The sequence below is a fragment of the Grampus griseus genome, assembly GCF_964374135.1.
Source record: "Grampus griseus genome assembly, chromosome: 20".
Classification (NCBI taxonomy): domain Eukaryota; kingdom Metazoa; phylum Chordata; class Mammalia; order Artiodactyla; family Delphinidae; genus Grampus; species Grampus griseus.
This window is the reverse complement of record NC_139014.1, coordinates 28,364,376-28,381,684: the sequence shown is the minus strand read 5'-3', so window position 1 is coordinate 28,381,684 and position 17,309 is coordinate 28,364,376. Positions and strand designations below refer to the sequence as shown.

The 17,309-nt window shown below is 35.5% G+C and overlaps 1 protein-coding gene and 1 pseudogene across 2 annotated transcripts in view; one reads left to right on the top strand and one right to left on the bottom strand.

Annotated features, from left to right (window-relative positions):
• The window catches only part of BRIP1 (BRCA1 interacting DNA helicase 1), a gene marked incomplete at its 5' end in the record, with an annotated part of 197,017 nt that overhangs the window by 78,814 nt on the left and 100,894 nt on the right, over positions 1 to 17,309 (top strand). The window contains 4 exon segments of the mRNA XM_082678491.1: positions 1,182 to 1,314; positions 9,586 to 9,740; positions 12,193 to 12,358; positions 12,477 to 12,617. Of these exon segments, the coding sequence (XP_082534617.1) occupies positions 1,182 to 1,314; positions 9,586 to 9,740; positions 12,193 to 12,358; positions 12,477 to 12,617 (595 nt within the window).
• Positions 16,322 to 16,841, bottom strand: LOC309838695 (protein tyrosine phosphatase type IVA 1-like; annotated as a pseudogene). The gene has a single exon. The product of its transcript is annotated as a protein tyrosine phosphatase type IVA 1-like (transcript).

Sequence of the window (17,309 nt, the reverse complement as noted above, 5' to 3'; positions counted from 1 at the left end):
GTTCATGGAATTGTTTCTGAGTTTATTTCTGTCTCTCTTAGTAGAATCTAATTTCCATGAGAATAAGGACCTTGCCTATTTTATTTACTGCTGTATTTCCACTATCCAGTATAGTGTTTGGCATAATATAGGCATTTAAGCACTCACTGAATGTACAAATGTCTGTGTGTGTGTGTGTGTGTGTGTGTGTGTGTGTGTAAATGAATATATTTTCTAGTAATTCTCTTTTTTGTGTTAATATTTAACACTATAATCTTTTTATTAGGCTTTTAAATTTTTATTTATTTATTTATTTTATTTTTGGCTGTGTTGGGTCTTCGTTGCTGCACGCGGGCTTTCTCTAGTTGCGGCGAGCATGGGCTACTCTTGGTTGCAGTGCGCTGGCTTCTCACTGAGGTGGTTTGTTGCGGAGCACGAGCTCTAGGCACGCGGGCTTCAGTAATTGGGGCATGCAGGCTCAGTAGTTGTGGCTCATGGGCTCTAGAGTACAGGCTCAGTAGTTGTGGCGTGCAGGCTTAGTTGCCCCACAGCATGTGGGACCTTCCCGGACCGGGGCTTGAACCCATGTCCCCTGCATTGGCAGGCGGATTCTTAACCACTGTGCCAGCAGGGAAATCCCTATTAGGCTTATTTGTATTTCCTTTTATGTGCATTTGGGATAAGCTCCTAAGAGCTGACTGTCAGTTGGAGAGACAGACAAGTAAAGCAGTGTGAGTCCACAAAACACAAATGGGGAACCACACACATCCTTCTCTTTTTTGAGTAAAAGCTTACTTTTTTAGCTGTATATTTATTTTGCAATGTGAAACATGCATCGTATTTAAAATGTGTCTTGGGCTTCCCTGGTGGCGCAGTGGTTGAGAGTCTGCCTGCCAATGCAGGGGACACGGGTTTGTGCCCCGGTCCGGGAAGATCCCACATGCCGCGGAGCGGCTGGGCCCGTGAGCCATGGCCGCTGTGCCTGCGCGTCCAGAACCTGTGCTCCGCAACGGGAGAGGCCACAGCAGTGAGAGGCCCGCGTACCGCAAAAATAAATAAATAAAATGTGTCTTAATTAATCCACATATATGTGCTCAGAGCTTCAAGGAATACAGATCAATGTATCACATTTCTCTTTGCTCTGTTGAAGTAGTGCACATAAGGATGATACTGGTTGATGGAATTGTTTTATTTTATTCCAGTTGGTTAGAAGCAAACTCTGAACATCTTGTGGAAAGGGGTTATGAATCATCCTGTAAAGTATGGAGTGGAAGTGACATGCTCTTAAATTTACACAAAATGGGCATAACCACTGCTACTTTTCCTATTTTGCAGGTAAGTTTTTTTTCTACCTGTGAGATTTATTTAGTGAATTAGAAATGACTTAATAGTGAATAGTTAATCCAGAGTAAAGAAAAAAAAAGTAGCAAGTTAATTGTTTCAAAATTTTATTTTATTATGTAAGTTCGATAATCTTTAAGTGATGGCATAAATTATGGATGAAAAAAGTAGCATTATTAGTTTGAAGGCTATATGGCTTAATTAATACAGAATTAATTGCTTTGTTTAAAGCTAAAATAAGTCAGTATTTTTAGGTTATAAATATGTTGTCAATTATAAAAGTTAAAAATTTGGAAAATAAAAAGATAAGAAATTCATGTTTTATTCTCCTTAACTTAGAGGTTATAAACCTGGGTATATAGAGATTATGGGTGGGCTTTGGGATACTGTGAGCCTTATGAAATTACATTCAAAATTTTATGAGTATTTACTTTTGTACATTTTTCTGGATAGAACCTTCATGACTTACATTATTCTCAAAAGAGTGTTTGTTTGGGGTTGTTTTTTTGTGTTTATGCAGGTGAGAATGTTTTTACTTTCTCTTTTTGTTCTCATTTATTTATATTAATTGACTTTACTTTTAAAGTGGTTGTTATAGGTTTATAGAAAAAGTGAACAAAAAGGACAGAATTCTCATATACCAGCACCCCCAACCACACACGTATTCACAGATACTATAGATTCTCTTATTATTAACATCTTGCAGTAGTAGTACATTTATTACAATTGAACCAATATTGGTTACATTATTTTTAACTAAAGTCCATAGTTTATGTTAGGGTACACTTTTTGTGTTGTACGTACAGTTCTATGAGTCGTTACGAAAACATAAAGTCACGTATCTACCGTTACAGTATCATACAGAATACATTCATTGCGTTAAAAATCTTGTGTTGCACTTATTCATCCCTTCAACACACTTTATTTCCTCTGCTGAACCTCTGGCAATCACTCATTTTTGTTTTTCTGACTCCATAGTGTTGCCTTTTCCAGAATGTTATATAGTTGTAATCATACAGTATGTGGTCTTTTTAGACTGGCTTCTTCCACTTAACAGTATACATTTAAGGTTCCTCCATGTCTTTTTGTGGTTTGACAACTCATTCCTTTTTATTTCTGAACTATATTTATTGTATGTATGTACCACAGTTTGTTTATCCATTTACCTACTGAAAGACACATTGGTGGTTTCCAAGTTTCAGCAATTATGACTAAAGCTGCTGTAAACATTTGTGTGCATGTGTTTGTATGGACATACTTCCTGCTCATTTGGATAAATACTTAGGAGCACAATCGCTGGATTGTATGGTAAGACTATGTTTAGCTTGCAATAAACTGCTAAACTGTCTTCCAAAGTGATTGTACCATTTTACATTCCCACAGGCAGTGAATAAGAGTTCCTGCTGTTCCACATCCTTGCCAACATTTGGTGTTGTCAGTGTTTTGAATGTTAACCATTCTAATAGATATGTATTAGTATCCCATTGTTTTAATTTACATTTCCCTAATGATATATGATGTGGAGCATCTTTTCACATGCTTATTTTCCATCTACATATTTTATTTGGTGAGGTATCTCTTCAGATATTTTGCCTACTTTTTAATTGAGTTGTTTGTTTTCTTATTGTTGAGTTTTTTTCTTTTTTTTTTGCGATACCCAGGCCTCTCACTGTTGTGGCTTCTCCCGTTGCGGAGCACAGGCTCCGGACGCACAGGCTCAGCGGCCATGGCTCGCGGGCCCAGCCGCTCCGCGGCATGTGGGATCTTCCCGGACCGGGGCACGAACCCGTGTCCCCTGCATTGGCAGGCAGACCCTCAACCACTGCGCCACCAGGGAATCCCATATTGTTGAGTTTTAAGAGTTCTTTGGGTATTTTGTATACGAGACCTTCATCTGATATGTGTTTGCAAATATATTCTTCCAGCCTGTGGCTTGTTTTTTCATCCTATTAATGGAGTCTTTCATATAGCATAAGTTTTTAGTTTTAATAAAGTTCAAATTTTTTTCTTCGATGGATCCTCCTTTTGGTGTTGCAACTAAAAATTCATCACCGAACCCAAAGTCACCTAGATTTTCTCCTATCTTTTCTTCTACAAGTTTTATAGTTTTGTATTTTACATTTAAGTCTGTGGTCCATTTTGAGTTAATTTTTGTGAAAGGTGTAAGTTCTGTGTCTAGATTCATTTCTTTGGATGTAGATGTTACTCTGTCACCATTGGTTGAAAAGACCATCCTCTCTCCATTGGATTATCTTTGGTCCTTTGACAAAAGATCAGTTTACTATATTTGTGTTGGCCCATTTCTGGGCTCTCTATTCTTTTTTTTTTTTTTTTTTTTTTTTTTTGCGGTATGCGGGCCTCTCACTGTCGTGGCCTCTCCCGTTGCAGAGCACAGGCTCCGGATGCACAGGCTCAGCGGCCATGGCTCACGGGCCCAGCCGCTCCGCGGCATGTGGGATCTTCCCGGACCGGGGCACAAACCCGTGTCCCCTGCATTGGCAGGCGGACTCTCAACCACTGCGCCACCAGGGAATGGGCTCTCTATTCTTTTCCATTGATATACTTGTCTGTTCCTTCATCAGTTCCACACTGTCTTGATTACTGTAGCTTTATAGTAAGTCTTGAAGTCAGGTAGTGTCAGTCCTCTGACTTTGTTCTTCAGCATTGTGTTTGCTATTCTGAGTCTTTCATCTTTCCATATAAACTTAGAATTGAAACTGAGCCCCTGTGGGGCTCCTGGGCATGGAAGCCTTTCTGTCCCCCATTTCTTGTATATAGGGAACAGACTCCAGCCTCCATGACCTTCCCTGGGTTCCAAAGGGCAGATTGGAACAGTTGTTAGGGAAGGGAGGGGATGCAGAGACAAGGAAGGAGAAGCCAAGAAACTACCGGAGGCAAGATTAAAGGAACCAGAGAAGCTAATCAAGATTAGGAGACCACCTGAGACGAGATCAAAGGAGTTCAGGCCCTGCACACACCCTAATCTTGTCAGCAACCCCATCCTTGAGCTATTGCTATAAAACCCCTCACCAAATCCCCCGGGGTTGGGGGACACAGTTTTTCAGGGGCATGAGCCTGCTGTATCTCCCTTTGAGTGGCAAAGCAATAAAGTTATCCTCTTCTACTTCACGTAAAACTCTTGTCTTCAAGATTCAGTTTGGCACGGTGCACAGAGACCAAGCTTTCTGCGTCAGAATCACTTTGTCAGTATCCACCAAGTAACTTGGTGGGATTTTGATTGGGACTGCATTAAATCTGTAAATCAATCTGGGAAGAACTGACATCTGAACAATATTGAGTGTTCCTATCCATGAACATGGAGTATCTCTCCATTTATTTGGATATTTGATTTCTTTTATCAGACTTTTATAGTTTTCCTCATATAGTTTTAAAGAGGTTTTTGAACCAAAAAAGGTAAGAACTGTTGCTAACATGAACTAGCATTATGGGCATATGAGTATTAAAAATATATTTTAATAAGACCGTACTTATAATTTTTGCCCTGAATTTTTAAAGTGCAATGTATCATAAGTAGTTTTTCATATGACACTTTTTGTTTTTTTTGCATAAACTTTTTGCATTCTAAAGACTTTTCATATCAACAGTAAAATGGGTTAAATAAATTGTGGGAAATTCATACAGTAGACTACTGTACAGCAATTTACAAAATGAACCACTGCCACCACAACCATATGAATGAATCTTACAGACATAAAGTTGCATAAGAGAAACCAGCACAAAAGAGTACAAACTGTATGGCTTCATTTTTATGAAATTTAAGAACAGACAAACATAGTTATGCTAATAGAAGTCAGAATACTGGTTACCACTGGTTACCTTACCAGTGCAAGGGGGTAAGGAGTAGTTTGGGCTAAGATGGGACACAAAGGAACTTTCTGGGATTCGAGGAATGTTTTGAATCCTGATTTAAAATCACACACACAAGTGTGTGCGTGCGTGTGTGTGTGTGTATGTGCTTCTGTTTAGTGACCTATACACTTAAGATTAATGCACTCTATAAAAAATGTACAAATAAAATATATGTCAAAAGAAAAAACTTGGAAAATACAGAGAAAGGTACAGAGGAAAAAAAAACTCGTAAACTTAAAAATGATTATGATTAACTTTTAGATTTGTGTCTACCTATGTCTTCTTCTATGCATATATTCACTTAACATAAATTTTTGAGATGATACATATTTATTTTTACCTCTTCATTTAGTAATATGAGTACTTCCCTATTTTAATAAAAATTGTTTCACATGATTTTTAGTTGCAGTGTAGCGTTTTTGTGAGTGCATATATTCTAAATTATTTGACTAATCTGGCATTTGAAATACAGGTTGTTGCCAGTTTTCCCAGAATAAGAAAAGGTTCTGATATGAACATCCTTGAAAATATATATTTGTATGTATCTCTGATTGTTTCCTTTATATATGGTAAATATTAATTCTTCGTTGCTTGTTGTATTACATGTATATTCTTGTATCTGTGGTTTGTTTATGGTATTTTTTTATAAGTTTTTAAATTTTAGTGCATTCAAATGTATCATTGTTTTTTCTTTTATGAATTGTGATATTTGAGTTTAAGCAAGCTTTTCTTACACTCTGCACCATTTTCTTCTAAAACTGTTAAAGTTTTTTTTAATAAATGTTTTCAATCAGCCTGGGATTCATTTTTGTTTATGTTGTGAGATATGTAATCCATCTTATTTCCTGTATGGATTTTCTCAGCATCATTACTAAATTATCCATCCATTTCACTCTGATTTGTAATGCCACATCTGCCACATATCTGATTTTCGTTTATGTATAAGCTTATTACTGGACTCTATTGTGCTCTTTGATTCTGTTTATCTAAGTTATCCTATTTATTAATCACTGTAGCATTAGAAAAATGCTGATGCATGGTAGGGCATATCTCCTCACTTGATTTTCCTTTGGAATGATCCTGGCTGTTCTTCGCCTTACTCTGCCATCCGAATTTTAGACTTAGCTTATAAATTTCTATGAACAATTCTGTTGGAATTTTGACTGGAATTGCATTGAATTTATGGATTAATTTAGAAAGAGTTGACTTATTTACAATATGAAGTTTTTCCATTCATGAACAAGATAGAATTCTAATCATTTATTCTCTCTTTCTATATATCTTTCAATAACATTTTATAATTTTTGAAAGTCTTAGGTACTTTTGGTTAATTTATTCCTAAGTTAAAGTTTGTTTCTTTTTCAAATGGTATAATTCAAAAATTGCATTTTCTAATTTTTATCGGTGTATAAGGATGGTAGTTGATTCTTACAATCAACCACTTTGCTGGACTATCCTATAGGTTCATCTATAGATTATTAAATTTTCTATGTAGACAGTCATCCTGTCTATGAATATGACTATTTTCTTTCTTTCCATTTCCTTCACATTTTATTCATTTCTTACTTTGCTAGCTTAAACTTTCCGTACATGGTTCATCACAGTAAAAAGACATCCTAATCTTGTTGCTTACTTTAAAAGGACTGTATTACTAGTATTACAGCATTTAGCAATATGTCTGCTGTATTTTAAAAAAAAATTTTTTTAACAGTTTGAGATACAATTCACATGCCATGAAATTTACCCCTTTAGAGTATACAATTCAGTGGTTTTTCATGTAGTCATAGAGTTGTGCAACTACCACTGCTGTGTAATTTCAGAACATTTTTATCACCTCAGAAAGAAACCTTGTACCCATTAGCAATTAGTCATTCCCATTTCCTCCTACCCCAGATCCTGGAAACCACTAATCTACTTTCTGTTTCTGTGGATCTACCTATTCTGGACATTTTATGTTAATGGAAACACGATATGTGGTGTTTTGTTACTGCCTTTTTTCACTTTGCGTAATGTTCTCAAGGTTCATCTATGTTGTAGGTTCAATCTATCAATACTTCATTCCTTTTTATTACCAAATAATATTGCATTTTATGAATATACTGTATTTTATTTATCCATTATCAGGTGTTTCTACTTTTTGGCTGTTATAAACAATGCAGCTATGACCATTCATAGACAGATTTTTGTGTGGACATGTATTTTCAATTCTCTTGGGTATATACTTAAGACTAGAATTGCTGGTCCATATGGTAACTTTATGTTTAACATTTTGAGGAACTGCCAAACTTTTCCAAAGGGGCTGTACCATTTTACAATTCCATCAATAATGTATGAGGATTCTAATTTCTTCCACATCCTCACCAACACTTGTTATTATCTCTTTTTTATTATAATCTTCCCAGGGGGAATGAAGTGGTATCTTCATGTGATTTGATTTTCATTTCCCTAATGACTCATAATGCCAAGCATTGTTTCAACTGCTTATTGTCCATTTATATATCTTCTCTGGAGAAATCTATATTCAAATCCTTTGCCCATTTTGAACTTGTGTTGTCTTTTATTGACTGTAAGTTCTTTATGTATTCTGGATATGAACAATGTATTGGATATATGATTTGAAAATACTTTTTCTCATTCCATAGATGCTGTAGGATTTTTAGTTATTTTAAAAATTAGGTTAAGGAAATTTCCTTTGATCTTAAGAAATTCATCATTGTGATTATTAAATTTTTTACAAGTTAATTTTACCACAGTAACATATGAACATAATTTAAAAGTCAATTACTACTATCAAGAAAAGCATTCATTTGTGCCACTCCTCTGTCCCAATTTTCATTCTCGGTGGCTCTTTTAACTCATAGTGGCTTCCTCTGATGTTTAACCCCAATTTTCTAAATAACATGTGGATTCTGCTACTTTCGAGTTTTCAATTTTTGATATTCTCTATTGACTTCCTATTAAGTATGATGATGATTTAACTCCTTTACACACACACACTTTTCTCTCTCTCTCTCTCTCACACACACACACACACACACACACACACACACTCTCTCATACTCACCCTCTCTTTTCCTCTCTGTTCCTCCCTTTCTCCTTTTCCTCCCTCCTTCTTTCCCTTTCTTCACTCTCCATTTTCTCAGCATAATTATATTACTATTCAGTGTGCATATCATTATGTATATATATTATCATAGTTTATGATAGTCATCTCATGTAACTTACTTGATTAAATTTTTAATACAACTCTAGGTTTCTATGAAGTAATAATTACCTGTCTGTGTCTATGTGTGTGTTTCCCCATTTGCTTAGTTTTCTATTTGTCTATAAACCCAGCTGTCATTGTTTAGGTAACCTAGCCAGAAGTAGCCTTGGAGTTGTCTCATGATGTAGAATGTCATTCAGTCCGTTTGTTTTTACTACAGTGCCTTACCTTCAGGAGTTCAGAAGTTCTGTAGTTTTACAGAGTAAATTGCCAGTAGTCTGCCAGTGTTGGAGAGGAATAGTAGCCTTCCTGTAAGGTGTTTCTCAGGGAACTTGATTTTTTAAAAAGAACAATTTAATACTTGTTTTTCATTAATATCATTAATAATTTGTAGTGCTGAATGTTTTTCCAAGTTCATGTTGTCTTTTTTGTTCTTTGTTTCTTGACGTTTTGTTCAGTAGAGACTAATTTTACTTTTTTAAATGTCTGTTATTTCACAATATATCTGAATATTGAAATTTATCTGTCTTATTTATCTTAACTATTTTCCCATTTTATTTTCATTGAACACACATTTTATTGTCAAACATCAGAGTTGTCACCAGTATCTTTTATTGCTTCAATATTCAGGGTTTTCTCTTTCACAATCTGGGAAAACATACTTTTCTGTTTTATTATTTTGTCTTAATGTCCACACTTCTTTCTGTATTTAAGCTTACGAGCCATGTAAAAACTAACGAGCCAGTTAGCATACATTTTGTATCTAGTGTGTATTCTTTCTTTGAGTTGTTCTTTTACTTTTGCTTGTCACATAGTCATATTATTCTCAGCATCAGAGTACTCCCTGGAAATAATTCAGGCATTTAAGTGGCATATCAAATCTTTTTAAAAACTATTTGGTACATTTTTATTTAGTTCATTGCTTTTCAAAGGCACTGAATAAAACCCTAATCGCCTGAAGAAGTAATGAACCTCCTAAATGTGTAACTTCTTATTTAAATAAGTCTGAAGAGAATTTTAGAATATATGGGAATTCAAAATATATTGTTAGCATTTGTGTATTAATGTTTGACTAAAATTTCAATGTATATTTCATTTGGGTTTTATTACAGTTTTAAGAATTTTGTTTCCCCCCTCTTTCCCTCCCCCTGCCCCTGCCCCGGTACACTTAATATGGTAATTCCTTATAGGGCCATTTTTCTGCTATCCTTCAAAAAGAAGAAAAAGTCTCATCAGTTCATGGTAAAGAGGAGGCAAGAGAAGTACCTATTATTAGTGCTTCAACTCAAATAATGCTCAAAGGACTTTTTATGGTGCTTGACTATCTTTTTAGGCAAAATAGCAGGTAAGTGAAGATAATCTGGTCTGTATTCTTTCTCTTAAAAATATTAGCCTTATTGGGTGCTACCATGTGTTTAATACCTACTAATTTTATATGAGTACATGGAATAGTGATAAACAAGTGGTATAAATATTGCTCTTACTTACTGGCACAGACTCAGTCAATTGATGTTAGTTTTTATTAATGAAAATGAGTATTGAAACCAGTTAATAAATACAGTTAATTAATTCAGCATTAAAGTCCTCTAAGACTAAATTTAAGTTTTCTTTTAAGTATAATCTAGATGTTTCTTCCAGTGTCAGAAAGTCTCTCTTATTGTGTAAATCCTCTATTTAATGAAATGTGGGAAATGAAAAGCAGTCAACTCCCCACACACTACTCCTTAAGTTATAGTACTACCTGGTTCCAGTATTTTTTTAAGTGTTTTTTTATGGTAAAATATACACAATATAAAATTTACCTTTTTTTTTTTTGCGATACGTGGGCCTCTCACTGTTGTGGCCTCTCCTGTTGCGGAGCACAGGCTCCGGACGCGCAGGCTCAGCGGCCATGGCTCACGGGCCCAGCCGCTCCGCGGCATGTGGGATCTTCCCGGACCGGAGCACGAACCCGTGTCTCCTGCATCGGCATGCGGACTCTCAACCACTGCACCACCAGGGAAGCCCAAATTTACCATTTTTAAGTGTACATTTTAATAGCATTAAGTATGTTCACATTGTTGTACAACTACCACCACTGTCAATTTCTAGAACTTTTTCATCATCCCAAACAGGAACTCTATACCCATGGAACAGTATCTTCCATTTCCCTCTCACCACAGCCTTTGGTAACCTCTATCCTACTTTCATCTCTATGGATTTGCCCTTTCTAGGTGTCTCATATAAGTGGAATCATACAATCTAATGTTTTCAAGGTTAATCCATGTAACATATGTCATTCCTTTTTATGGCTGAATAATATTCCATGTGTATATATACCACATTTTGTTTACCCATTCTTACATTGATAGACATTTGTATTGTTTCTAGCTTTTGCGTATTGTGAATCATGCTGCAGTGAACATTGATGTACTAGTATCTGTTTAAGTGCCTGCTTTCAGTTTTTCTGGGTACATACCTAGCAGTAAAATTGCAGGATTATATGGTAATTCTGTATTTAACTTTTTGAGGAGCCAGTGTGCTATTTGTCATAGCAGCCGCACATTCTAGATTCACATAGTTATGCACAAGAGTTCCCAATTTCTCTACATCCTTGCCAATACTTGTTATTTTTTGTTTTTTGGATCATAGCCATCCTAATGGGTATAAAGTGGTATCTCCTTATGGTTTTTTTTTTTTTAACATCTTTATTGGGGTATAATTGCTTTACAATGGTGTGTTAGTTTCTGCTTTATCTCCTTATGGTTTTGATTTACACTTCCCTAATGACTAGAGATGTTGAGCATCTTTTCATGTGCTTATTGTCCATTTCTATATCTTCATTGGAGAAGTGTCTACTCAAGTCCTTTGTCCATTTTTAAATGGGGTTTTTGTTGTTGAGTTGTAGGAGTTATTCTGCATATTAATCCTTTATCAGATATTTGCTTTACAAATATTTTCTCCCATTCTGTGGGTTCTCTTTTCACTCTCTTGATAGTATTCTTCGATGCACAAGTTTTGAAATTTTGATGCAGTCCAATTTATCGATTTTTTTTCTTTTATTGCTTGTGCTTTTGGGATCCATTGAACATAGCCAAATATGATGTCATGAAGATTTTCCCCAATGTTTTCTTCTAAGAGTTTTATAGTTTTTAGCTCCCAGTATTTTTATAAAATTCCCTCCACATAGTGCAGGGTTCCTGACTTGAACTTTGAATTCTGATCTCTCTAAGGGTAAAATTAACAGTCAGTATTACTGTGAGGACATGGTAGAGAATACCAAATTTTATTCTGTTTAAGCTTAGGTGTTTATAGCCTCTTATTGAGAGAAATTATAAGCTGGATGGGATCACAGAGTTCATCTGGTTTAGTACTTTCATTAAAAATAGATGAAGACTGAGATCCACATTTTAAAGGAACTTAAAAATTAGTTTCCTAAAATTTCAGTAAAAATTGTCTTTCTATTTTCTTATGCAATAAAAAAGTTTAACCCACTTTTTAGTTTCTTTAACAGTAATACTGTTAACTATTTTATAACTAATGATGTAACATAGAATGCAAAGAGCTCTGAACTAGGAGTTAGGAGGCTTGCATTTTAATTCTGACTCTGCCATGATTTATGTAATGTTTGAACATAGGGATGGGAAGTGATAAAGGGTGATATTTAAGTGATATCTAACCTCTGTAAGGGGGGACTGACTCTAAGGTTTAATGCCTTATTTCTATCAGGATTACTGAATTTTAGTGGTGTGGGTTGTTGGTGGGGGACAATGTTATCTAAAATTTTCCCATTTAATTACCATTTTATTTTTATTTAGATTTGCAGATGATTATAAAGTCGCTATTCAACAGACTTACTCTTGGATAAATCAGACTGATACTTCAGATAAAAATGGGTTCTTGGTTCTACCAAAAAATAAGAAACGTTTACGACAGAAAGCAGCAGTTCATGTGCTGAATTTTTGGTGCTTAAATCCAGCTGTGGTAAGCTTGTCATGCTGTAAATGAGAATACTGTCTTCTTGCTCAATACCAACAATTAGATAAATGTGCTTGACTGTTTTAAAGGTGATTTTTATGTATCTAATGTTGTTTCCTTTTAGGCCTTTTCAGATATTAATGGCAAGGTTTGGACGATTGTTTTGACATCTGGGACATTATCACCAATGAAATCCTTTTCATCAGAACTTGGTGTTACATTTACTATCCAACTGGAGGCTAATCATGTCATTAATAACTCACAGGTTAGGTTTTTTTTGTTGTTGTTGGTTTTTTGAAGGCTCTTAGTCTTTTTACCTCAGTATAATTTATAAACAAATTAAAAGGTAACTGAAGTACTGGCAAACAAATCCTGATAGGAAAGTCAACATTTCAGTTTTAGAATAAAGGAAAATTTGTCAGCTACTTGGTAGTGTCAACAAAAGGAAATACCAATAAATAGCATTCCTTCAACCCAGTGAGTAAAAATATACACTTTCAAGGCAAAGACCGCATTGCAATTTCCTTATTTAAATAAGTTTTAAGTTTTTTAATGAAAATGAAAACAAAAATTCAACTTTTTTTTTTTACTGTAGTTCCTAATAGTTTAGTTATTTGTGTTTTTCTTTTCCATTAGACTATGGTATATCCTTATTCTAATTTTTACATCCTCATCTTTCCACTGCACCTAGATTAATACCTGGTATTAGTTAGCAAGTATTCAGCACGTTTGAATATCTGAAATGAATTAAAAGTATTCTTATGAGTCCTGTAACTTAAGATTTTAATTTTATTATTTATTTATTTATTCATTGTTTGTTTGTTTTTATTTTTGGCTGTGTTGGGTCTTCGTTGCTGTCTGTGGGCTTCTCTAGTTGTGGTGAGCGGGGGCTTCTCCATTGAGGTGCACAGGCTTCTCATTGTCATGGCCTCTGTTGTTGTGGAACATGGGCTCTAGGCGCACAAGCTTCAGTAGTTGTGGCTGTGGGCTCTAGAGCACAGGCTCAGTAGTTGTGGCGCACGGGCTTAGTTGCTCTGAGGCATGTGGGATCTTCCCGGGCCGGGGCTCTAACCTGTGTGCCTTGCATTGGCAGGCAGATTCTTAACCACTGCGCCACGAGGGAAGCCCAGATTTTAATTTTTTATAACAATACCATGTAAATGTTACTTTAATTTTCCTAAGAATGTTTGAATTGTCATTTGTCAGTCTGCCTTCTATTTCTTTTTAGGAAGTAATTTAAAGTGGTTAGCTACATGCTTAATACCACCTGTGGGCCTAATATAATTCTAGTTCTTTATAAAGAGCTATAGTTTTCAACTAAGAAGTATTTTTGGAAATTACTGGCATTTAGTAGGTGAGAGCCTTATGCTAAACTCCTATATAACCAAGGATTGTGCTTTCCAAAATCCAGAATGCTCCTGTATAGAAACATTGCTATAAGCAGTAGCAAAGGAAAAATATATGTTGCACATTTTCAAGATATTTCCTTAGAGGTTCAAATAAATATGGGAAGTTATTAGTAAATTCAGCATATATTTTTTCAAAAGAATGTTATTATAGGTTCTGTGTTCTCAGTCTAGTGCACAAAAGCCCGTTTAACCTGTAATGTCACTAAATAATAATTAACAATAATAATAATGCTAGTTCAGCTGGATTCTGTTACATTTCCGCCAACTTTTAAAAAGTTTTTTATTTTAATTGTGGTAAAAAACACATGCCATAAAATTTGCCATCTTAACCATTTTTAAGTGTATAGTTCAGTTTTGTTAAGTATATTCACACTGTTGTATATAACCAATCTCTAGAGCTTTTTCATATAGCAACACTGAAATTCTATTCTTAAACAACAATTCTCCATTCCCCCCTCCTCTCAGCCCCTGGTAACCACCATTACACTTTTTGTTTTTATGAATTTGACTATTCTAAATACTCATGTAAGTGGAATCACAAGGTTTTTTGTGATTAGTTTATTTCGCTTAGCCTGGTGTCTTCAAGGTTCATCCTTGTAACATGAATCAGAATTTCCTTCCTTTTTAAGGCTTAGTAATATTCCAGTTGTGTGTGTGTGTGTGTGTGTGTGTATCACATTTTGTTTGGTCATTCATTCCTTGATCACCTCAAATTTTTACTTAAAAAATTATAACTTGAAAAATGGAAAAAATAGTATTAATATAATGAATATCTTTATACCCTTAACCTAGATTCATCAGTTTTTAACATTTTGCATCTGTATATATATGAGACAAAGGAAGAGAAGAGTAATATTGCAAAATGTTGATGATTACATTAATTTTGGTTATGGTATTAGAAAGTAATTTGTAGACATAGTGACACCTTGCCCTTAATTAGTTTAGCATGTTTCTCCTAAGAACAAGTACATAATCTTGCATAACCACAGTATCATGATCATATCCAAGCAATTTAATATTGATACAATAGAATCTATATTTTTCCAGATATTCCCAATGTGTCTTTTGTTATTTTTTGAGGATAAATGCATTTCACCATTTATTTAATGTTTAAGCTCTCACACTAGATTTTTACAAGCTGGTGAACACTGACAAATTATTTCTCCCACAGAACTATAACCACATGTTCCGGGACAGTATAAATATATGGTTGAGCTAACGTTAATACTCATCACCATTTTATCTATTACATAATAAAACAAATTGTCAAGTATCCACATATTAAGTTACACAGCTCAAAAGACATAAAACATTAAATGTCTGCTCAATTCATTAGCAGAAACCCACTTTCTTTTTTGGCAAGAGAGGTTGGGAATCACACTTCAAACCAAAATAAGTTGGTAAACAACTTCAGATAAGTTTGAAAAAAAATTACAAGAATTTCAGAAATTTTATGATTAAGAATTGTTTTAGCTACAATAACAAAGTATTTCTACCTTTTAAAAACATATTTATAAATTAAAATACATATTCTACATGTTCTTCACAAGACAAAGGCAACATTTTACTAAAAATACTTAATAGCCCCCTCCCATTCTTTTTTCAGGCCCTCCCTGTAAGTTACACCCCAAAGTGCAAACATTAAAATTAACTGTAAGGCTTTTTTGTCTGGAGACATTAAAGGCATGTGCTTCCGTACAATGTAGATTTTCTATAACAGCACAAAATGAGTTTTATAGAAAGACATTAAATAATCACTGTAAGACTTGGTTAATTAAAAAAAAAAAGAGCAAATCTCATGTATACTGGTATGAATGTAGAAGATGTAAACATATCGTGAGCAAATAACCTCATAGGCCCTACTTTCTATGTTGGAAATGCTGGAAGGAATAAACCACATAAGGTCCAGAGTTTTCATATTCCTGAGATTTTAGTTCTATATCATACTAAAAATATACAAGAACTGTGCTGGGTATTTTGGCACCTAGTCTTTCTAAATTTCTTATATATTGATAAGATTCTGGCATGGAAACAGATTTAAAGACATGACTCAGTACTGCATGATTTCAGGAAAGGTAATTTGGTACAAATGATAAGCACATTTTATTTTTTATTTATTATTTTTTTTTGCGGTACGCGGGCCTCTCACTGTTGTGGCCTCTCCCGTTGTGGAGCACAGGCTCCGGACGCGCAGGCTCAGCGGCCATGGCTCACGGGCCCAGCCGCTCCGCGGCATGTGGGATCTTCCCGGACCGGGGCACGAACCCGTGTCCCCTGCATCGGCAGGCGGACTCTCAACCACTGTGCCACCAGGGAAGCCCGATAAGCACATTTTAAATGCTGAACAGAAAGAATCCTTTGCTAAGTGGCTAAGTAGGTTGATCATAGCCCAAACATAGAGGTTGCAATTCTGCCAGGCTTGTGACCTGGTAAAACTGCTTTTCGACACTCCTATGGAAGTTTCATCAGACTTTACCAAGCCAACGTGCTGGCTAACATGTATGACAGATTCTGTCTGTCTAGGTTCCACTTCTAAGCAATGGCATCAGGCACCCCAGTTTTATTGAATGCAACAATTGTTTCTATGACCATTGGAGTCTTTGAAGCGCAGCCACATTTTAGGACGATACTTCTCCAAATAGAAAAGTTGCTTGCTGTTAAAAGCTCCATGCCGCTTTTGTCTTATGAACTGTACTGCATCTTCATATTTCATTCCACCTTCAATTAATGCTAGGACGACAAGCAATGGACCTCTCCCAAGGCCTGCAACACAATGAAAGGCAGTACAACAAGCAGGGTCTTCATGAAACTTAATTTTCACAAGACTTAACCAGTCATCAACCATCTGGTTACATGGTGGTACACCATCATCAAAAGGCCAATCGAGAACATGGATGCCTTCTTTCTCTACAAGAGTAGTGTCATAAGTTGCTTCACATACTCTTACTATTGTGGTAACCATACTTCTTAAGTTCCTCTATAAATTTGTTTAAGGTTGCATTAGTTGGATTGTGTGTAATGAGAAATCTCACGTTCTTGTAAGTGACTTCCACAGGAGCTGAGCGGTTCATTCGAGCCATGTTAATTTAGTTAAAAAACACTCAATAGGCTTATGAAAGAATTTTAAAAATTGAATACAGAAATGATGCAAATAAACTGAGTCTACTTCAATATACTGCACTTGAAATTCTCAGTGCTTTCGAGTATGAAGTTGGGAGTAATGGGAAATGAAATGAACCTCCTGACAAGAAGCAGCAATTCTTCAATCCAGTAATACTGAGGTAGTAGAAAAGGAGTTCACTGAGGTTTACCCCATCCAGGTCAGAACTCTTGTAAAAAATGCTCTGTGGATTTCAATTCAACACTTCTGTGTCCAGGTTAGCCACTCTTATGGGGGCTTCTTGGTGGAGTAGTAATGAATTTCTACAGTTCACTTGTCTGCATAGAGGTTGTGCTGTGCCTGGCAGTAGTCTCCACTGCCATTCAGAAACTCCATAAATGTGTGACCAAGAACACCACAGAACTGCCTCTCTCTAGCCTGTTCTCTT